The sequence below is a fragment of the Elephantulus edwardii genome, unplaced genomic scaffold (genome assembly GCF_000299155.1).
Source record: "Elephantulus edwardii isolate Elephantulus edwardi_28Jun2011 unplaced genomic scaffold, EleEdw1.0 scaffold00037, whole genome shotgun sequence".
Taxonomy (NCBI): Eukaryota; Metazoa; Chordata; class Mammalia; order Macroscelidea; family Macroscelididae; genus Elephantulus; species Elephantulus edwardii.
In genome coordinates this window covers 10695803-10719163 of record NW_006399787.1, presented here as the reverse complement: position 1 = coordinate 10719163, position 23361 = coordinate 10695803, and the positions used below count along the sequence as shown (strand labels likewise).

The following is a 23361-nucleotide window of genomic DNA, read 5'->3' as shown; positions in this document are numbered from 1 at the left end:
CTGGGTTCCCCCCACCCCAAGGTGCCTGTTGGGGCCTGGGTTTCAGCTGTCTACACCACAGCAGTGGGCAACGAGCTTAAAGCCCCTGATGGCTCTGGGCGCTGACTCTCACCAGTGGCTATGGATGAAGTCACAGGCGATTTTCAGCCAGCGCCGGAGGCTTTTTCATAATTAAAACAATTTAGCATTTCAGAATATGCTGTTCATCTGCAGTTTAAATGAGAATTGTAGAAATCTAGACGTTTATGCAATAAATACTAAAAAATGGTTTAAGAAACTAGACTTCAGAAACGGAATTTTAGTGGCAGGGAAATCACTGTTGATTTTATCACTCTAAGCTGTTGTTGTTGTTAGGTGCTATCAAGTCCACTGTAATTCAGAGGGACTCTGAACCAAAGATCTGAACCTTGCCGTATCCTGTGCCATCCTCACATCTCTGATGTGTTCAGGTTTATTATTATAGTCACTGTGTTGGTTCATCTTGTTTGAGATCCTCCTCACTTTCTCTGACCCTCCACTTTTCCTGTGTGATGCCCTTTTCCAAGAACAGGCCCCTCCTGACCAACATGCCCAAGTACGTGAGATGAAGTATCAGCATCCTTGCCTCTGAGGAGCATTCTGGCTGCACGTCTATTTTTGTATTGTTTTACGGCACTTAAAAATTTTTTAAATAGCTTTTTCTCAGTCTTACATTTTTGTTTAATAGATGTTACATTTATATGCTTAAACAAATAGAAGGAATCCATGGGAAATCATTTGTCCTTGTCCACTACGGTTTCCCCCCCAGAGGCATGGGATCTTTGGTGCCAGTGCAGAACGTTTGCACCTTACCTGTTAGCTCCTGCCATCATTGTGAACTTTTACACGCTTCACAAGCATTATGTAGAACATTCTGACTTCAGCATATTGTTTTTATCCGTCCCCACAATACACTTTTCCCCCTTGGGTCTACATAAACCTTATAATTCACTTAGGCATTATCATTGTAAAGCTACCAAAAGAACTTGAATCTGTTTGACTATTCTATTGTAAAGGTGATAGATGCTTGTTGGAGAGGGGCACTGATGTTATAGTCTCCAGGGAGTTACACCACTACCTCACCCTTGTTGCCCTTCTGGTGGTTCAGATCCACTAGTGGCTCATCGGAAGAGAGAGGAGCAGTTTCCTCTCGTGTGATTTCAGTTTCTGAAAACCCTCTGGAGGGTCGGCTGTGGGTGAGCTCAATTAAAATTCACTAGCAATGAGTTGCAGTTTTTTGTTTAAATACTTGTTGAATATATTCAGACAGTGCTGGTACAGAAAATGCCTGTCAGTTCAAGTCATCCCCACCAAAACATAGAGATATATGTACAGGCACTTAAAGCTATTATTACCTGTAGATACCTGCATCCCGCAAACCCCAGAGGTACCACTGTTAATGGCTTTGGGCGTGAAGGAGGATCCATGCTCCAGTGTATGTTATTTAAAATAAACACCTTTAAAAAATATCCTTCTGAGGTTCGTCATGAATGTGTCTGGAACAGGCTGATGTGCTGCATCTTAGTAAGAGAATGGCCTAGCAGGTGCCTCATTTTGTGGAGTGGTGGATAATTTATTTACTTGTATAGATAGCACCTTGTTTTACTTGATCTACTGTGTTAAAGGTCTCATCTTGCTGCTTTATCTGCTCTTAATCTGCAATCCTGAGGACAGACATTGCATTGTCTATGTCACAACAGCATGTAACCTGAGGGCACGCATTTGCCTTTCTTGGACCAAAGTTAGGAGCCAAGTCCTTTTTATATAAAAGTTCTGCGAAAGACCAGGTTTCTTAGGTTTTTCTTCAGAGAACCAAGTACGTCTCTGTTTTGAGAGAGCTGAGATTTCATGCAGCCCAGCACCCTGGACTCCCAAGGGAGCTCAGTGTTAAAGACCTCCAAGTCTTCAACACCCCCCACCCCTGGACCTGCTGAGTCAGAACGCTTGGGTGGGCCCTGGGTGTGAATGCTTTGGAAAGGTTCCCCTCCGCTGCCTTAACTGGGATAGAATATTTATTAGTGGCTCACCTGCTAAAGGCGTTAACTTCTGTTTTGTTTTTGTAGCATAAACAATAGTAGTGTCTTCAGTGTTCGCTACTTCAGAACGACAGGCGTGTGCAGTAAGTATCTGTGTCCACCTGCCGACCTCCTTGGGGATGGAGTTCTAAAGGGAAGGTCCGCACTAATTGACTTTAATTAAAGCAAAGAGTTAAACAGGAAAACTACTTGTGATTTTTCACCCCCTTTCTCTTTTCTAGAGGATGATGTGGTTACCGTCAAAACCCCAGCGTTTGCAGAATCTGTAACAGAGGGGGATGTCAGGTGGGAAAAAGGTAAGATGGAGTGATGTCTCAGTTAAATTTAAATTGCTGTAAAAGCCCCCTCTCCCCGAAATGAGTAGATCTCACGACCCCACCCCACTTCCTGCATAAAGTACACCCTCTCCCATGAACACACTTGCCAAAGGGGGAGTTGTGGCTGCTGTAGGCTTCTCTCTAATCAGTGGCCTCTGACTATCTTTTTAGCTGTTGGAGATACAGTTGCAGAAGATGAAGTGGTTTGTGAGATTGAAACTGACAAGGTAAGCTTGTCCTATCTTAAGATAACTTTTGAGGCTCTCCCTTGGCTTCTTAACCTAATGACAGAAACAAGATAGAACTTCACTGTTTAAAAAAGCAAGTTTTGACTTTCTCAGACCTCAACCTGCAAAAATACTACACTAGCTTCTTAAAATCAGGGGAGGAGAATTTTAATTTTAGACTGCATGTGTTTCCTTTAGTATTTATGTAGCTTTTTAACTTTAAAGCAAATTTGCATGAACTATTTCTAGTTCTTTTTCATGTATCACATGGATACGGCTTTTTTTTTTTAAATTTTATTATTTTTGTACGTGTACCGTCAAATCAGATCTGACTGGTACAGGAGACTGTCCCTCCTTCCCCGGCAGAGCATCTGGTGGATTCGAACCATGCGCCTCTGGGATTGTAGTTGCAGGTCCTTGCCACTAGGCCACCAAAGCTCCCCGGATACTGCTTTAATGTGTTAAAGAAAGGATAAATCTTCACCGTCACATTGACCTGTTCCTGCTCTTTGAGAATGTGGAGTCAGCTTCTTTTGTGCAGGGTTTTGCAATCTGTTTTTAACTCTTGTGCTCATAATTTATAAGATTCTGTACAGTTAATACTCTCATGCTGACTAACAGTTGAACTTTCTCAATCTCTCTTCCTTTTACAGACATCCGTGCAGGTTCCTTCACCAGCACATGGCGTGATTGAAGCTCTTTTGGTACCTGATGGGGGCAAAGTAGAAGGCGGCACTCCTCTTTTCACACTCAGGAAAACTGGCGGTAAAGAAGCTCTCCTGGTTGTCAAGGTCTCCACTGCTCCCCCTTGAAATTGAGGCTGAGCATAATGTACTGATTCCGATACCTTCAACACAGGCCTTTGAACACACTGACTCCTGCTTACAATTTGTACATCTCTTCCAGATATATTGAACTAGAATCTACATTTTATTAAGATTCTTGGTGATTCTTACTGATTCGCACTCTTTCTGGGGTGGAAATACAGAATAGCAGCAAAAGATCAAACCAGAATGAACTGGTTCAAAGCTCTGTTAAAACCCTTTGGCATCCCAGCTGACCTTAGTTGAGGAGAAGCAATGTTTCTCCGGTGTGAACCATAAATGTCAAGGATAACTTTTACAAATAATGTGTTGTTAGAGGAACCAATCCATAGCTGACCCTCCAGAGGGTTTTCAGAAGGCTGTAAACTGCACTGGACGAGTTTGCTCATCTTTCTCCCTCAGAGCAGCTGGTGGATTTGGGCTGTGTGCCTTCTGGTTGGCAGTGCAACTCCTTGCCACTAGGCTACCAGAGCTCCCGTAAGTTTAGTGCTAAGGAATTGTGCTGCCATCCCAAAGGCAGGCAGTTCAAATCTACCAACTGGTTTATTTATAATAAGCCCCATAATACTGTTGTTTCCATGTATTATGAAGATTCTAAAGATAGAGTTTTGTTTTGTTTTGTTTTTTACCCCAACCCTAGTATCATGTGAGGCCTTAAAATAATACAAACACCTTAACCTCCATGTCCCAGAAATTCTCATGCACTGAGTCTGGAGTCTGCAGTGTTTTTGTTTTATATTTCAGATACGCCCTAATTGATACCCAGGGTTGAATGTTCTTAAGTTCTCAGTGATCTCAAGTGAGAAGTAGCAATATTTCCTAATATCTGTTAAGGAAGCCCTACTGGCATATTGGTTAAAACAGCTGCTCATGGTGGGGCTGGGCGGGGAGAGAAGTGCAGCAGTGAATGAATGGAAATCCAAAATCTCTGTAAATGCTCATTAAAATTATAAAAAAAACCCCAAAACTTAAAAAAAAAAAACCAAAAAACAAAACAGCAGCTCAGTTGCTAACTTAAAGGTTGGTGGTTCAAACCCGCTGGACGCTCTGAGGGAAAATGCTGTGGCAGTCTTTGTGTAGAAAGATTATAGCCATGCAAACTCGGTAGGGTTACTGTGAGTTGGAAGCAGCTCAGTAGCAGTGGGTTGTACAGAGAAGTCAGTGTCGTTTCTTTTTAAATCTGTTAATATTTTGGTTGGAAAGAAAATGAGAAACACAGACAGAAGCTTGTATCAGATCTTATCAAGAAAATAAGCTTTTCTCTCAGTATGTTTCAACTGCTAATGCTTATTTCTTCTTTGTTTTTGAAATAATCAAGCAGAGAGATGGTAGGTTATGTCATCAAGGGTAGAGCCCCCATGGCAAAAGCATGTTGTAGGTGACAAGGACTTAGGAGGCATTGTTAAATTTGAAGAGTTCCGTGTTGTGATCATTCATTCCTTGTTAAACTAAAACTTTTTATGATTTAAAGATAAAATGAAACCTAATGTTCAGATGGGTAAGAATCCAAATCCAATTGATTGTGTAATTTACAGATATACATTTATTGTTGCCACCTTGATTGAGTTAGTCCTCAATGATATACTTTGAACTCTTAAGCTTAAATGAGCCCTTAATTACTTCAGCTTTTTTTAATAGCCAAGAGTGGCCATTCCTGTGTGATAATATAATAGAAGATGACACTATTGGTATTACTGTAATTAGATGTATATTTTATGTCATTCAGCTTTTTTTTGTTGTTGTTGTTCAACATTTGCAATTGCCTGTTTTCCTTGCATGGAAGTTTACATTTCCTTAAGCTTAGTGGATGCTTTGAAATGACTTGCTGACTTCAATTCTGGTAGTGATTTGTGAAATCAGGAGGAGAACTGAACTGAGCCAGTTATCTGATTAACATGTGGGAGCCCTGTGTCATAGAAGTCTAGTTCCATGCCTCATTGTGTGTCTCCTTGGTGCCTGGCATATAGCACATCCTCACAGATACTTGTTACTTGATGGAAGAGAGAGCTTTTGTGCTGCTAAATTTTGCTTATTTACATCTATGTATGTTCCATTCAGCTGGTGTCACAGGCATCTGTTTTCTTTTTCAGCTGCTCCTGCTAAGGCTAAACCAGCTGAAGCTCCTGCTGCTGCAGCCCCGAAAGCAGAGCCGACAGCGCCCCCGGTTCCTCCTCCCTCGGCCGCACCCATCCCCACTCAGATGCCTCCAGTGCCCTCGCCCTCACAACCTCTTGCTAGCAAACCGGGTGAGCCTCTAACTCCCACGGGTCTGTGTGTGGGAGAGCGTCTCATGTCGTGTTCTCCAACAGGGTAACACTTGACGCTAATAATGGCTCTGAACAGGCGCAGCTGGCTGCTTTGAAGAGCAAACACTAGATTTTTCTATCAGAAAAGCTGGATTTACATCCTAACTTTGCTTTCTGGCTGTAGGATTTTAGGCTAGTTCCTTACCCTCTCAGCAGATTGTTAATCTGTAAAGTGGTACTATACCCCACACCTCAGAGGATCTTGAGGCCAGATTGACAGTACAGTCTGAAAGCACTAGCAGGCAAGATTACTTTCCTTCTCATGAAGCCATCCCTCTCCTCTTTCAGTGTCTGCAGTAAAGCCCACCGCTGCTCCGCCAGCAGCTGAGCCCGGAGCTGGCCCAGGTCTGCGTTCAGAACACCGGGTAAGCCTCTGGGGACCACCGTGAGGAGGGATGTGGACGACATTGTTGAGATAGTGCTTACCATTGAATGGCCAGGTTCCCTGCAGCTCACTCCCTTCACAGCCTTGATGACCTCTGGGGAATGTAGGTTGGATTTACTATTCTCAGAATTTAAAAGCTCCTTTGCTGGTGTCAAGGTAAACACTGAACTTGGCAGAATTCTAAAATTTTTAGACCAGGGTTTTAGAAATTAGAGATTCTTTCTTTTTTTTTTTTTTTCTCTATAATTATATTTTATTAATTTTCATAAACATTTACAGAGATTTTGGGCTTCCACTCATTCATTGTTGCACTATTCTCTCTACCCTCCTCCCAGTTTGTTCTTGTCCAAATGCCACAGTGCTTGTCAAAGCCAGTTCTGATTAATCTTCTTTGTCAGTGTATCCTTTGCCATTCCCTATCACTCCTCCCTGAGAGAGACTTCACCCTGAGTCATAAGGAAAAGGGGACGGCGTATTCTCTTAGCTACTTCCTGCTGAAAAGGGACGCTGTGGGTTTCAGGGTGAAGATCTTCTCTCACTCCTCTAAAGGGCCCCTTTGGCAGTAGGAAACACATAGACTATTATGGAGATTGATTTTGGAATTCAGATGCACTCTTATTGATTGTGCTTGGCTGTACATGTACATATCCTTCAAGATGTATCATGGGGGTGTTGCAACCTAGAAGACACAAATTTGACTAACAAGTTATAAGTACATGAGTCCAAAAATTATGGAAAAGTAAAAGAAAAGATTCTTTCATTGTTTTACAAACACTCGCCCAGGTCCCCTCCACCATGCAGCCCTCGCTCTAGTCTCCTGTGATGACAGAAATACCCAGTTACATCTCTCTTTTAGACGGTTCTCTCCCTCCTCTGCTTCAGTGCAGTATACATTATTGAACCCATCTTACTCAGTGTCTCCCTAACCCCAAGGACAGTCCCATTCTACAACAGTGGCATCATATATGGGTCAGATCAGGTATGTTCAGATGAAGAAATAAATACATTTAGGATTGAATATATTCTACTCATTGAATTAATTCTGTTGCTTTTTGTTTCTCAAAAGAATGTATTTAGTTCTTACTTAATAAGAATGTATTTTCCTAGTAAAGACTGATCGCAACTTTAAGAAATCGAGTTTGACCCTCTAGGATTATGTAGAAAGATAAGGAGACAGATTAACTAATCTGTGAATAGGATCTTTTCAGCCTCAATTAGGGAGCATTTCTCTCTCTCCACAGTCCATACTAAATGCTGACTTTTAGGATTAATTTTGTTTGACACTTTCCTTCCTTCAGTTACTCCTTACCATAGTATCATTGGGATGGTAATTGTTGGTGTTTATAAAGGGATTTTGTGTTAGATTATTTTATTTGAAATGCATAACAAATGTCTCCTCTCTGGGAAATAAAATGAGTCAATTTGCTCTTAATTGCATAGCCATGAGATTGTGGTCAGGACTAGATACTGAGGGGGTTTTTTGTGTTGTGGTTTTTTTAAAAAATTATTAGTTTTAATGAAAGTTTACAGAGATTTTAGATTTCCATTCATTCATTTTTGCACTTTTCTCCCTGCCCACCCCTCCCCTCCAATTTGCTCTTTTCTTTGAAAAGTAAAAGAAAAATTCTTTCATTGCTATACAATCCCTCCCCCAGGTCCAATCCACTCTATGCAGCTTACGTTCTAGACTCCTGTGACAATAGTACCTAATCATGTATCCCTTCTAAACATCTCTCCCGATACTGAGGTTTTTCTAAATTCACTGGCCCAGTTGTGTTTCCACTATAAGCCTTAAGTAAAATATTTGCAGGAGTTGGTAGATTAGTAATTTTCCTCATTTCAAATAGATGATATAGTGAATGCTGTTCTTATACTTTGGCACTGCTTAGCCAAGGGCTACTTGGTACCCGTAGCTGTCAGGGGCAGACCTAAAACCCCAAGGAAGTAATGGGCAAGAGTGTGGGTTTCCTTACCTGAAAACACTGTCTAAAAATAGCCTCAAAAACGTGTTACTCATGAGTTTCCTTTGCATGTTTCTCTCCACAAGTATCTATTTTCATGTAAGTTCTTTTCTATCCCCAGAAATTGCCCTTTCTGTAATGATTCTTGGGCTGCCTCACATAAGCCACACTCTTCCTTTTTGTCAGTTGGGTTGGGTTGGGTTTTTAAATCAAGTCACTTCCTGGGCCTTTGCTCTTGGTCAGACTTCAGGCACGTCTGAGTGAGTGGTTTTTGCCCATGGTTTCTCTTTCTTGCTCAGTGCCAAGGCCCCCACCACAGGACAGGAAGCTGGAGCCCTCGTGGTACTTAGGTTCTCTGTTCCTGTGGTCCTTAGCCATCTCCTCCTGGCAGGCTGCATGCTCCTGCTCGCTCAGTGGGGAATGCTTGATCTGAAGAGACCCGGTTGTCAGTACTTGTTCTCTCATTTTCAGGAGAAAATGAACAGGATGCGGCAGCGCATTGCTCAGCGTCTGAAGGAAGCCCAGAATACGTGTGCTATGCTGACTACTTTCAATGAGGTTGACATGAGGTGTGAGACCTTTACTTTCTCATTTTCCATGCCGCCTTCTCCTGAAAAACACTTGAACTTGCCCTAGTTTCTACCCAGTCCTGATTCCAAACCTGACTTGGCAGGGAAGGATCCTGTTTGGATCCCTGTTGTTGACTAACATAGGGATCCATTGGTTTTTGTCCTCTGATTGATTTTTAAATGCCACACCTACCTCCTCTTGAGAGTGTATGAGTGTATGAACCTTTTAGAATTTTATACCTTCGGTCTTTGATAAATAAGGGAATAGTCTTAAAATCCAGTGACTAGTGTGTGGAGCGGAGCAGAGAGGGGCACCCAGGCCCATAGGGCTTACCCCCAGACTTCCACCAGGGAAAGTGGGCTCGCTTGATAGCACCGCTGCACCCAGGGCAGCGCACTCGGCTCCTTCCTTGTGATGGCTGCTGCTTATACTTGTTCCTGGGCCATTGAATTGGGGTTGGTGAAAAGTTGTAAAGGCTTGTCATAGTTTTCATTTTTTGATAATGGAATGAAAGATGGTATTTTTAAATAAAGACTTTGGAATATGAACCATCGGAATTGATTCAGAATACCTATTTCTGTGATGAGGTAATTTTCTCCTTTTTTGTTTACAAATACAGAAATTCTGAGGTGTACGCATGTGAGCACTATAGGGAAGAGAATATAATGAAACTTCAGACTTTAGTGCTTACTGTTTACGAAGTGCTATGGTAATTAATGACCTTAATGTATCAGGGCTTAACGTTTGCCTTGGACAAACCCAAAGTAAAATTTAGCAAAGTATCCGACCGGTAAACCTGAGTATGAGGGCAGAAAAGAGGGAGGTCATATGTTTGGGGTGGGAGCAGAGATAGAGTAGGTAAGGTTAGGAACGTGTTCCTGGAGGGAAGAGATTTTAAGTAGACCCTGAAGGATAATTAATTAGCATTTTGATAGGTATGGTTGTGGAGAAAAGTTACTCATTCTAGATGATCTCAGTAGTTTGGATTATGGTACCAGGGCAAGAAAGTACGAGACACATTTGAGAAACAGCAAGGTATCATTTCTTCTATGCAGAAAATGTATATGTAAGAAAAAATCCATAAGGTTGTATATATATATCAGAATATTTTGTGAATTCTAGATTAAGAAGTTGATGTGTAATTCAGTAGATAATGCATGAGGCCTTTTAGTCTTCCATTCTTTTTTTCAGAGTATTAAGTGTTCTTATCTCCTTTTCTGGAAGGAAATTTGTTTTTCTTTGGATGGAGCACAGAATACTAAGAGAATGGATTCCTAACTTTGTGTGGTGTTTTTGACAGCGTAGGGCTCCATGGCCTGTTGTACTAGATAGATGTCTCCCATCCTACTGTGATGGAACTTCTTAAGGAGACTGGATGTCATTCAAGCCAAAGATTTCTATTCTGGCCATAGACTATAAGGAAGGACCTTACTAATGATTAGAAACCTGCAGCTTGGGTTACAGTGCATTAGGGCCAAATTGTACACAAATTGAATTGGTCTTTGAAATTCTATCCGATTCCTTAAGACAAACATGTAAATATTTGTGGCCTTGAAAGATTTAGTTGGCCCAACAGCGTTGATTGGGAAGTAAGTGCAGTAGCTGGATCTCCTTTCAGCTGCTAATCAAGGTGTCACTTAACTGTGGGCTGGGGTCTCACTGCAGATCTAATCGGGTTTATATCGAGTGCCCTTCAGATTCTCGTTCTCATCAGCTAGCCCATAAGAGGCCCTTCCGAGACCACTACTTCTCCCTTGTCATCTCAGCCCGGGCCTCGAAGGCCACAGCTCTGAAATAGAAACGACTTAATGACCAGACAATAACATTTGGACAGGCTTGAGAGCAGAGATGTTTATCACTTCTCCTTCCCTCTTCTGCATCTGTTGTGTCTTGGGAACCAGTAATGTCTTTAGGGTGGTAATCCTAGCACTAAATCAGGTTAGACTCAGGAAAACAGCCATTTTAAACCCAATCAGTTCTCCTGGGAAAACTTCCTTTTTCAAAAACATAAGGTTTGAAGAGGGACTTAAAGTTGTACCATATCTTATCTTTGCTAATGTCAAATTAAGCCGTTATTAGAAGAAAGGGAGAACTGAGCATTTGGGGCTGAGATGAAGTTAAATTTAATTTCCATCACAGAACTCTGTTCCGATAAATGCTAACACATTCCAGTAAATTTCTGTACAAAAATGGGAAAACCATTTCTGAGGAATGAAGGCTCTTTATGTTTGAAAGACATCTTACAAGACCCTGACTAGAACCTATATTAAGTTTTATCTTACGAGTTACTCCTAGTTTCACACACAGCCATGTTCCTAAATGCCAAGGAAACCACACCCATTCTGCTAATCTTAATGAGAAATATTATGTCTTAATCTTTTTCCAGAATTGATCTTTACATTGTGGTGGGAGTTTTGAACTGGTTTGCATAAGTGGTATATCTGTTAACTTTGGGGAGGGGAAAAATGACCCTTCTGACTTTGAGGTGAACCTAAAAACACATTTGTCCTCCATGTTCAGGTAGCCCCCATTTATGATGTTCGCATTAAGGCAAACTGCCTTTATGAATGTCTTTGTCTTGTAAATTTTATTTAGTATTTGACAAGATCTCTGATTCCGGAGTCTTTAGGGAGTTGTGCTGCTCCCCTCTGGTGGTTCGAATCCAGCAGTGTCTCTGTGGGAGAAAGCTGGGCAGTCTCCTTTTGTGTGATTTACAGCCTCGGAATCCAGTGGAGTGTGACTGGATTCAATGGCAGTGAGATTGTTAATAATACGTACTACATCCAGCGTTACAGTGCCTAATCTGTAGTCACATCTGCAAGTTTATAGGCAGTTTTTTCAACCACTAAAGACAAAAATGGAATTTAGAAAGATATTGATAATAAATAGTAGTAATAAGAAAACTGTTAAAAAGTAGGGATGGTTTACATCAAACTGACTTACACTGGAATTGTCATTATAAGTAGAACGCTACCTGTACAGACATGACTACATTTATTCACATGGGACCTATACAGATTCTTTTTAAATCTCTGCAAATCAGGATGTTGTAAGTCATAATCGCGTTCTGTCGTTTTTGAAAATAATTTTAAAAAGAATATTAGTTTGCAGACTTGGTCGATGCTTTTAAAAAACTTAATTTTAGAATAAATAGCTCATGATTTTGAAGTCCTGGGGTGGTGCAAGTTCGTATCCTTCAGTTGGGACGCATGCAGAGGTTCCTGAGAAGATAGTGTCAGCCCCAGAACTAATAGCAGCCCCTGCTTTTGTAGTTAGGTGCTGTGGGTGGGACCCAACACGTAGTGTACAGCAGAACAAAGCGCTGCCTGACCTTGTACCATCCTCACAGTCTCTGCCGAGCTGAAGCCCACTCTGTGCCGTGATGATTTTAGTGTGGCTGAATATCACTTTGTGGTCCAGGGTAAGAATGTTGCTGTGCTCTGTCATCTCTCGTTTCTTGCTGTCTGCCACTGAAATCTGTGACTCTGAAATGTGAAGGAGCATCGTTAGGGCCCACCCCAACCTAAAAAGACAAGGTGGACCTGATTCTTTATACTCATTTTTTGGTGTTATTTTTTAAAAACAAACCAAGGAACAAAGCAAAGTTATTGTTGCTAGAGGACTATTTCAGAACTTGAACTTGGGAAGATGGCCCAGAGTAAGACAAGAGCGTACTCGGTTGTGTCCATGGAATTAGAAACTGGTGTGAAAGTCAAAGTGACGGCTTCATGAGTGTAATATTCTTTTGTAATGTGTTCTTGCAGTAACATTCAGGAGATGAGGGCCCGGCACAAAGATGCTTTTCTGAAGAAACATAACCTTAAACTAGGCTTCATGTCGGCATTTGTGAAGGCCTCGGCCTTTGCCTTACAGGAGCAGCCTGTTGTAAATGCAGGTGAGTCGATGGTGGGCAGGACTGTGGAGCTCCTAGAAAGTACGAGTGAACACATAGTGCACTCTCTCAGATGCGGACACAGCAATGAGGCTCACAGGCTGAGGCTTTGGATTTTCCTTCTCAGGAAGACATGAATGCCTTCTCAAAGGATCTCTTGACTCACCTTCATTTTTGGTTTCCCAAAATAGTGCCACGGTTATCTTTTCCCCGCCAGCTAAACAGTGCAGGTTCTCTCCTGGTGCACAGGTCGGCAGCTGCTCTAACAGCAGGCGGAGCTGGGGCAGCTCAGCCCTCCAGTCTGTGTGGTGTCAGGGCTGATGCGCCCGTCCCAGCGGGCACCCTCCTCCCATTGGCTCTGTTCTCTTGGAACCTGACTTCCACCATTGGCAGTGACTCTGGGGCAACCTTTACTCTCTGGTCAGTGGGCCAGATTGGGAGGCCTTGGGCTTGCACCCGCTTTTACAGACTTGGTGCTCTTTTTGCTTCCTTTCTGTTTCCCCTTGTTATTATGAGGTGTTGGCCTAAAATGCTGTTTCCTTACTTCTATTGAGACAGTTCCCTGTGCCCTGAAAGATTGGAGAGAAACTATGCGTGTCATCCTTGCACAGGGGCCAAGCTACTCTCTGCATCATTCCAATTTTAGTATGTGGACTGCCAGAAGTGAGCACTGGAGAGAGACTGATACTTTGTAATCAACCCTTAGCACTGCCAGGATTCCTAAAGATCTAGAAATAGAAAGCCTAGGCCCTGCTGGTGAGTGTGTGCTTGAAGTAGATAGAAGGACCATCTTTGTTTTGCAAAAAATGTGTACTATACACAAATAATGCACAGTCGGAAGTAATGTTCACATTCCTGTAACATGCAGAGCACACATAGAAAACGAAGATGTAAAAAGGGTTGTATGGTTTAGGGGAGGAAAAACCATAAAAAATACTCATGTTATTTGTGCAAAAAATACAGTGCCTCAGTTTCCTCACATCTTCTCCTACCTTCCTGATGGTACTCTCTGCAGCTCTGTTGGCCCCTCTGCCTGCCCACATGTTTTGTTGGTCTTTTTCTCAGTATTACATGATTTTCTTTAGTATCTTCTCTAATGATACAGCCTAGACTTTCTATCTGGAGAACAGATTCCCAGATCTATTAACCTGTATTTTGTCATGAGTCCTAGACCTGAAGTTTTACCTGCTAACTTGCTGTCTAAAGCTAATGTAGCTAAATCTAGGTCCCTCCTCCTTTACCTCGAATCACCTAGAAAGAGGCTGTCATTAACGCTTGTTCAGAGGAGGAATCAGAATGGGCAGCAACCCTTCTCCATTTTTCTTTGTTCATTGGCCTTTTCTGTAGCACTTGTAAATCTACCCCTTACCTGCAGAGTTCTGTTGAACTAGTTAACAAGAACTTAATGTATTACTTGTCTGGTATAAGTCGGTGGATGGAGCCCCCAGGTTTGCCTATGATCAGGCTCAATCTGGGGACGTGGGAAATCTCTCTGATACGGATGCAAGATGAGTGCCAATTACCTTTTGTACTTTTATTGTGATTTTAATGAAAGTTTATAGATAAATTAGATTTTCATTTTTGCATTTCCTCCCTACCCACCAACCCCGTTCGTTTTTTTTTTAAAAAGCATTCATTGTTGCAGCCAATTAGCATTTGTAATTCCATAGTTTTCACTCTGGGATTCTGAGTAACCTGTGCTTTCTTTCTCATAGTGATTGATGATGCAGCCAAAGAGGTGGTGTATAGGGATTACATTGACATCAGTGTTGCAGTGGCCACTCCACGGGTATGTGGGGGCAGGAGTTGGGAGCTCTGGGCTTGAACTGATCTGTGTGAAGAAACAGATCTCAGAGGAGATGCCTTCTGCTACTTTTTAGAAGGGAGCTAGTAAAAAAGTTGCCTAGTTTTTACTTCATCACCACCTTCTGACTTAAATATTTTAGATTTTGTGTTAATCACATTTGGTAATGAAACTGTTCTGGTGGAGGGAGAATATTGGCTCAGATCAAGGGAGTTTTTTCTATAAAAGGTGCTACTTGCAACTGGTAACAGCTTTTCATTCCCTATAGGGTCTGGTGGTTCCTGTCATCAGGAATGTGGAAACAATGAATTACGCAGATATTGAGAGAACCATCAGTGAACTAGGGGAGAAGGTAAAGTATGATGACAGATTTGTCTGAGCTTCTTGGGGCAGGTCGAGAGGAGCCCTGGGTGGCCAGGTTTACCAGTAAGCCATGCTCATGATTCTGTATGCTCACTCTGCTTCCTAAGACGTCTGTCACACCTGACAAAGGAGAAACAAAGACTCCTGTGTCAGGATGGACATGTGTCCCAGCGGGCCCCCTCCTCCCATAGGCCCAGTTCACTTGGAGCCTGACTTCCACACTTGGCACTGGCTGGCTCATGTCTGACAGCATCAAAAACCAAAACCACATGCACTGCTGTCAGTTGGTTCCAGCTCATGCCAGCTGCCACTGGGCTTCCAAGGCTGTGAATCTTTGTAAGAGAACAATGCCCTCTCTCCCCCGCAGAGGCACTGGTAGATTCAAACATGTGGTCAGCAGCCTAATACTTAACTCAATACAGTACAAGGTCTGCTCTGGGCAGCACAGGTGGGCTAATGTTTTACTTATGAAATCCCTTTTTAGGCCCGAAAGAATGAACTTGCCATTGAAGATATGGATGGTGGCACTTTCACCATTAGCAACGGAGGCGTTTTCGGCTCACTGTTCGGAACACCCATTATCAATCCTCCTCAGTCTGCTATCCTGGGCATGCACGGCATCTTTGATAGGCCGGTGGCCGTGGGAGGCAAGGTAGGAATCTCTCAAGTTGTAGCTGCCAGGTGATGAGAGGTAGTTCTGACCCAAAAGTTAATTACAAAAGATGGACTATTGTTTCAGTTTTGGCTTTTAGTTTCTAATTAATGGCTAAGGCATAGGTTTTAAAGATGTGGTCTGTGGATCAGCCTAACTTGGGAGCTTGTTAAAAAGATTCTTGGGCCGTTCCCTAGATCTACTGATTCAGCAACTGCAGGAGAGTGTGCAAATCACTGAGCCAAGATTCCGTGTCTTCATCTGGCATCAGTCAAAAAAGGACACCTTGAATGAAGCTGGTTTATTCTCTAGTGCTGTAGAGATGGGAGGCACAGTTGGAGACAACACCCTTACCCCTGGAAAGCTGAGGAAGACAGCAGAGCAGTGGATGAGCTGTTTCATTGTAGATAAGACTTAGAAGTTCTTTGAGAGTTCAGAGGTGCAGATCAATGGAGCTTGACAACTATGTTAAGTATTGTTGCTTAACGGTTTGTAACTCCTCTGTGAATCGGAAAACTTGATCTTCTGCCCCTGGAAATGCTTATATGTCCAGTTTTACTTAAAGTTTCAGAGAATCAGTGAACACTAGCTTAAAAACAATTTAAATTGTAAGCGCAACAATTCCAGATGGCTCACACTGAATGAACCCTCTGGAGCACAGATGAGAAGAGTTCAGCGCATACTAAGCTAGTATACTAGCTAGCGGTGGGGACTCGTGTTTTCTTGGCTAAACTTTGTTTCTGAGTTGAGAAGCTTTGCATTAGTTTGGTCTTTCTTTTGGTGGTGGTTTTGTTTGGTCCTTATGCTTGGTAAGGCTTGATCTTTGAGCCAAAAAAATGAAATCAAGCCCACTGTCATTGAGTGACTTTATCTTGTAGTCATCCTCTAGGCTAGGGTAGAACTGTTTGACAGTTTCTAAGTTTGTAAATCTTTAGAGAGGTACTCAGCAGTGGCATAGCACCCTAGGAATTGCACCAGTACAGTGAACTGACGAGTGCCGTGCTAATAAGAGCCAGTAGTGAACCAGCAAGCATATATACCCAGCATACTTATTGTTGTTATGTGCCAAGTTGCCAGTGACCCTGTGGACAACAGAGCTGAACCTTTCCCCATCTTGAGCCAATCTCATTGTCTCTGACACACCTACCCCCATTATTCCAGTCACTGAGTCAGTCCATCTCATCCAAAGACCCTCCACCCTTGCAAGCGTGATGGCCCTCTCCAAGGACTGGTTCCTCCTGACAGTATGCCAAAAGTATGTGAGACAGACCTTCAAAAATCCAAGGAGCAGCTTCTTTTCACACACTCTTGTACAGACCTGTTCTCTTGGCAGTCCATGGTATGTTTAGTACTCTTTTCTAGCACCACAACTTGATTCTTATAGCATCATTAGTCATTGTCCAGCTCTCTGATGCAAGTAATTGCAAAGACCATGGCTTGGATCAGGCACATCTTAGTCTCTAGACTGACATCATTGCTCTTTTGTACTCTGGAGAGGTCCATGACAGCAGATTTTCCCAATGCAATGTGTTTTGATTTCCTGACTGCTGGTGCCAAGTGGAAATCAATCAACAATGATACAATGAACTGACGGATAGTTGGTGTACCTCTCACAACAAACTTAAAAACAATCAGTTGTGCAGATATCATTGCACAGGACACCCTTTTTTGGCCTCAACTGAGGCCCTTGGTGGCATGGCAGGTTGGAGTCCTGGTATTTGGGTCCTGTAGGTATTTGGCTGAGTCACTAGCTTATCTAGGTCTTTGGTGCTGGTTCTTGGCACAAGGCCTAAGGGCCCACCAGCACTGGCCTGCGGCAGAGGCTGCCTTCCTAGATGTCAATGAAGAGCCACTTGCTAAGTATTTCTCTGACAAACAGACTCATGTCTTGGTTGCAGTACTGAGAGATGCTGTGGGAAAGGTCTTGAATGATCCAGGAAGCATCAAAAGAAAATAGAAGGAATACACATTATCACTATACCATGAAGAATTGGTTGGCACTGAAACATTTCAGAAACTACCATATGAGCAAGAGCCAGTGGTAACAAAGGAAGAAGTTCAAGCTGCGTTGAAGACAGGCAAAAAAGTAAGGCCCTAGGAATAGATGGGATATTGATTGACATCTTTCAACTAAAAATACTGGAGTGCTCACCAACTTATGGTGCCTGGCCATCTGACTGGAAGAGATCCGTATTTATTTTCAAGAAAACACATCCAACAGAATGTGTAAATTGTTGAACAGTATCATTAATATTACATGTAAGCAAAATACTGCTGACGAGTATCTAAAAACGACTGCAACAGTACATTGACAAGAAACTGCCAGAAATTCAAGCTGGATTTAGAAAAGGCCATGCCACCAGGAATATCATTGTTGATGTCAGATGGATCTTGACAGAATGCAGAAAATACCAGAAGAGTATCTTACCTGTGTTTTATTGACTCTGCAGAGGCATTTGACTATGTGGATCACAACAAACTATGACTGACATTGAGAAGACTGGGAATCCCAGGATATTTAATTGTACTCATAGGAAATCTATATCTAGACCAAGAAGCTGTCCAAATGGAACAAAAGAACACTGCATGGTTTAAAATCAGGAAGAATGTGTCAGAGTTCTATCCTTTCTCCATACCTAGTCAGTTTGTATCTGAGCAAATAATTCATGAAGCTGGACTTAAGAAGAATATGGCATAAGGATTGCAGAAAGGCTCATCAGTAGCCTGATGATAAAACCTTGCTTGTTGAAGTGAGAAGGACCTGATGCTCTTGCTGCAGAAGATCAAAGACTTCATCTTTCAATATGAATTACATCTCAATGTCAGGAAAACAAAAGTCCTTAACCACTGGGCAATCATGATAGATGGAGAGAAGATTGAAATTGTCAGTGATTTCATCTTACTTGGATCTACAATTGGCACCCTTTGTACCAGCAGTCAGGAGATCAGGGAACACTTTGCCTTGGACAAGTCCACTGTTAGGGACCTTTCAAATTCTGAAGAATCATGTCAGTTTGAAGTTTAGAGTGAACTTAATTCAGGCCATGATCTCGTCAGTCACTCTGCATGTGACTGCTGGACAGTGAATAAGGATGAAAAAAGAATAGATGCTTTTGAGCTGTGGTGTTTGAGAAGAGTACTGAATATCCCATGGACTGCCAAAAGAATAAGCAGATGTTGTTAAGTGCTTTCGAGTTGCCGCAACCCATAGCTACCCTGTGTACAACAGCTCTGAAGGCTGCCCTGTCCTGAGCCAGTCTCACTAATTTCAACACACCAACCTCCATTGCCTCAGTTTCTGTATCAATCTATCACATCCGGGGTCTTCCACTCCATTGCTGTCCCTCCACCCTTCCGAGCATTATGTCCTTCTCCAAGGACCAATCTTTCCTGGCCACATGCCCAGAGTATGTGAGATAGAGCTTCAAAATCCTAGCTTCCGAGAGACTTGGTTTCACCCTCTCCAAGGCAGACCTGTTTGTTTTCTTGGTAGTCTATGGTATGTTCAAGACTCTTCTCCAGCACCACAACTCAAAAGCATCAATTCTTCTTCTATCATTCTTAGTCATTATCCAGCTCTCTGATGCACAGCAGGTAAATGTGAAGACCATGGACTGGATCAGGTGCATCTTAGTCTGTTGGCTGACATTGTTACTTTTCAGCACTCTGGAAAAGTCCCTGACAGCCTATTTTCCCAATGCAGTTCTTTTAATTTCCTGACTACTGGTGCCAAGAGTGTTGATTATGGAGCCGAGCAAGCTGTAAATGTTAACAACCTCAGTCTCTTCACCATCCATCATGGTGCTGCCAGTTGGCCTAGAGTTAACAATCTTTGTCTTCTTGATGTTGAGCTTCAGTCCATATTGAAGACTACAGTCCTTGACCTTCTGAATAAACAGATAGGTCTTTGAAAAAGTACAGCCAGAGTGCTCCTTGGAAGCTTCATCTCTCATATTTTGGACATGTTGCTAGGAGAGGCTGTTCCTCGGAGAAGGACATCATGCTTGGAAAGGTAGCGGGTCAGCAAAAGAGGAAGACCTCAAACGAGATGGATTGACATGATGACTGCAGCAGTGGCTGATGGCTCTGGATAGGATAGTATTCAGATCTGTTTTTCAGAGGGTCATTATGAGTTGTATTTGATGCCACCTGACAACAACAGGGAAGTAGACTGCTCTCTCTCCAGCAGAGCCCTTGGTAGGTTTGAACCATCAACCTTTTGGTAAACAGCTGAGTTCTTTATTGATTGTGCTTCAAAGGGTGCCTTTGGTCTTTGAAAATATTTACATTATCCAGAAGCAACTTCAGTAGAAAAGACTTTGAGACTGGGAACTCTCCTGTGGGTCTTGCTTTTTCATCTCCCTCTCAGCAGGGCTTTCTCTGACCTCTTGTAATTAAGCCTCTTGACCTCTCCTTTCTGCAGGTGGAGGTGCGGCCTATGATGTACGTGGCACTGACCTACGACCACCGCCTGATCGATGGCAGAGAGGCAGTGACTTTCCTCCGCAAAATCAAGGCAGCAGTAGAGGATCCCAGAGTCCTCCTTCTGGACCTTTAGGAGGAAGCTGCAAGTCCTCCCAAGTCGACCATACAGGAACTGAAAACCAGTCTTCTCCCTGTCCCCTCACGGGTCCTGGGTTAGCCTGGTGCAAACAGGCACACGTGTTGGCCTCAAGGAAGCCAGGGCACTATGTAACCAGCAGTCACAGGCCTCTTCTGGTGGTGTTCCTGCCAGGCGCTCTCCCTCTGCGCACCTTCCTCATACTTCTTAGGCTCGAAAGAGTCTTCATGGATGCTCATTAGTATTCCTCTGCCTTTCTTCCCTCTGCAGCTCTCTGCAGAAATGACTTTGCTTCTCCCTAGTGCCAGTATGTCCTAGGAAAACCGCCGCGTGTTTAAATGTCAATCTTGTCAAAGTCCATTCTCCAGAGACGGGCCTAGGGGGCTGGCGGGCCTGAGAAGCTGCTGGGCCTCCCACGCTAGAGCAGCCTTGCTGGCTGTGCACATCCAGCTGTGTGAGGTCTTGACCACAGGGCAGGAGGTGCTGCTTCGCTTCTTAAATGGCACCTTCCTTTTCAGCTTTCATTGACTTTAAGATGCCTCTTCTACCTCTTCCAGGAAGCACAGGCCCAGGGCTCTAGGCTAGAGGAGGGGGTGGGGAGAGCAGGTTCCTCCTGGGGTCCTTCGTGGGTGGTAGGAGGACCCAGACCTGCCCCTCCACTCGCCCCAAGGAGACCCACTGTGGCACAACTCTCTGCAGCTGCAGTAACGCCAGTCCCTTCTAGGCTGCTGCACACCATTCTAGCACCCTGCCACGTAGAGCAGATTGCAGCACATCGCCATGTAGAGCACAGCCCGGCAGAGGGGCAGGGCATCATCAACCACAGACTGGAGCCTGGGAGAGATTGGGGTGGGGTGGAGGGTTCTGCAGACTGGCTCAGCCACCGACTGATTCAGATTGATTCGAGCTTTTATATTCAAGCTGGTATAAGCATGTGGGTTTCAGACACTTCTGTTCCTTCCTGCCCTGGGGCCTTTGGGGAACAGGACCGTAGCAGCTCTTCCTCTGCAGGACACAGATCTGGGGGAGGATGGACTGTGGTGAGGTACTGATGTCATCTCTGAGGGTATAGAGCCCACTCACTGGGTCTGGACATGGTCACTGGAGGAGGTGATGACTACCGGGTTTCATTGCTTTGTATCCAGCTGCGCCTCGGCCTGAGGCTGCTGACACTTTACAGCAGGGGCCATTTACTCAGCACAGCGTGCCCACTTTTATCTTGAGGAAAGAGGCAGGGCCTGGGGGTGGGGGGGAAGGGAAGGGAGCAATACTGAGTGCCTGCAGCATCTATTGTCTTCACTATTCAGAACCTGTAACTAAAGTATTTAAAAAACATTTTAAATGGAAATTAAAGGGCAAATATTCTCAAGCAGGGTTCCTGTTTCTGGACTCCTCATAGTTACTATGGTGTGGGCCTTCGGAAGCTTGTTCACAGTGGCTGTTGGCATAGAAAGCCATTTACTGTCTTGTGGGTTTTCCTGTGAGGCAGCCCCTACTTGTGAAGTCAAGTCCGTAATCATGTTGATAGAAAGTGAAAAACCCTGACGCACTAGAACAGAACAAGTGAGCTTGGTGTTAGCTTTCTTCCCAGTAACAACTCGAACTTGTCCAGTCTTATTCCCGAGAACTCAGGGCCCTGCCTCTATGGTACCCTGCATTTTCTTCCAAGAAGACTTGGGGAGAGGTGGGGAGCATCTCTCATAGTTTTGCATCTGATTGCCACATCTATGCTGAGATGCCTGAGGTCAGGACAGATGATAGTGGAGCCCCTTGGAGCAGTGGTCAGCAGGTGAGTGGACAGCCTGGTCTTCACTGAAGCTGTCTGCTGACCTCACAGTGGCCTTTGACAAGATCAAAGGCCCAGAAGGTAGAGCTGGGGGTCAGTAGGAGAGTTTGAGGTTCAGTGGAAGGAATAATATAGAAATTCTGACCACGTCCAGGGCATAATTGTCTCTTATCGCCATAGAGTTGGAACTGACTCAGCTGACCTCAGCTGTGGGTTTTCAGAGGCTGTAAATCACATCCAAGGTTGCTCATTTTTCTCCGTTCAGAGCAGGTGGTGGATTTGAACCTCCTACTCTGGGTTGGCAGTGCAGCTCTACTCACTAAACCCATTATTAGCAATAATAAAGTCCCATATATGCAGTGTTTGTTGAATATGAAGGTCAAAGTTTCAAGACTTGCCTTCAGGAAGCCATCGTGCAGATGTTGGAATTGAGTGTTTCCACAGCCTCCTGTGGGTCATATGATTTTTGTCCCCAAGGCTCGAGTTTCTCAGGATTTGTCTCCGTGAATGCTGAGGATTAAACTGGTAACCCCCACACACTGCACTTGGACATCCTTCCAGCATTTCCCTTCCCCTTTTATTTCCCACAGTCATTACCTGCCACAGGGCACCACTTCCCTTCAAGCTCCCGGCTAGCAGCCAACGTGCAGTTCGTGCTGCCCTGCTTCAACTTCCTAGTAGGCCCCAAGTTTTCATATACCAGTTACAGGCCTTTCTAGGAGCACCTTCCAGTGCCCCCTACCACATCACATCAGTGAGGCGAGAATGCCATAGACAACAGCTGGTTTATTTCGCTGGGGGCAGATGAGGGCAGGCTAGCCGGGACCTAGGACTAGTCTACGCAGCCATAGCTTCCCCGGCTCCTGCTCCAGCGTCAGCCTGAGGCGTACCTCTGCACAACACAGATCTAAGTTACAGTCAGAACAGAACTTCGTGTTGTCCTGGTCTGGAGGGAAGAAGTGAGGGTCGAGGTTGACCTGAGGTGCTGTGTGTCAGGGACTAGGAAGGAATGAGTGATGTAAGAAAATAAGAGGCCCCCAGACCTGGGAGACTGGGCAACTGCTCGCTCCCAGCTGTGTGGAGATCAGGCCATTCTGCTGCTGCCTTAAAGCTTGGATAGCCTCCCTTGTGTTTTGTGGTTTTCTCATATCAAAGGGAGATAAAAAGGGGATTGAATGGAACCTCAAGAAATGTGAGCCGGTGAACAGGATTGAATATCCTGGCAGCTGGCTGCTGTAGGCTGGATGGAGGCTGAGCTGCAGACTCTTGACCCTGTGGGCTAGGCCCCTTCCTCCCTGCTCGGTGGGCCTGCTGGGAAAGGGAGTAGCTTCCTATTTGCTGTGAGTGACATAACACTCCTCCCCAAGGTTCCTCCTGCTCTCTGAAGTCTGAAATCAAGAGATTGGGGGGGAGGGGTGTTGGGCATGAATGGGGATTGAGTCCCCATTTTACTGCTTGCTGGCCCTTGATGCAGTTTCTGCCTCCCAAGTCCTGCAGGAAGCACCTCTGGCAGAAGAGGACAACTGGTTGCAAGGCTAAGATGACCAGCTGGTGGATGGTGTCTGGAGACAAGTCTCTAGAGATGTCCCAATGAGGTCACACACGGTGGGTGGGTGGGTGAATGCCAGAACCTTCCAGCAGGCTCAGCAGGTGGTCAGT

At 44.0% G+C, this 23361-nt stretch overlaps 1 protein-coding gene across 1 annotated transcript in view; it reads left to right on the top strand.

The window, feature by feature from the left end:
* The window catches only part of DLST (dihydrolipoamide S-succinyltransferase (E2 component of 2-oxo-glutarate complex)), a 25402-nt gene extending 5226 nt beyond the window's left edge, over positions 1-20176 (top strand). The window contains exons 4-15 of the mRNA XM_006884677.1: positions 2082-2137; positions 2276-2350; positions 2543-2598; positions 3252-3363; positions 5513-5668; positions 6017-6093; positions 8546-8643; positions 12409-12539; positions 14252-14325; positions 14609-14692; positions 15188-15355; positions 19779-20176. Of these exons, the coding sequence (XP_006884739.1) occupies positions 2082-2137; positions 2276-2350; positions 2543-2598; positions 3252-3363; positions 5513-5668; positions 6017-6093; positions 8546-8643; positions 12409-12539; positions 14252-14325; positions 14609-14692; positions 15188-15355; positions 19779-19913 (1222 nt within the window). The 3' untranslated portion in view covers positions 19914-20176. The remainder of the gene's footprint in view (positions 1-2081; positions 2138-2275; positions 2351-2542; positions 2599-3251; positions 3364-5512; positions 5669-6016; positions 6094-8545; positions 8644-12408; positions 12540-14251; positions 14326-14608; positions 14693-15187; positions 15356-19778) is intronic.
* The last annotated feature ends 3185 nt before the right edge of the window (positions 20177-23361 follow it).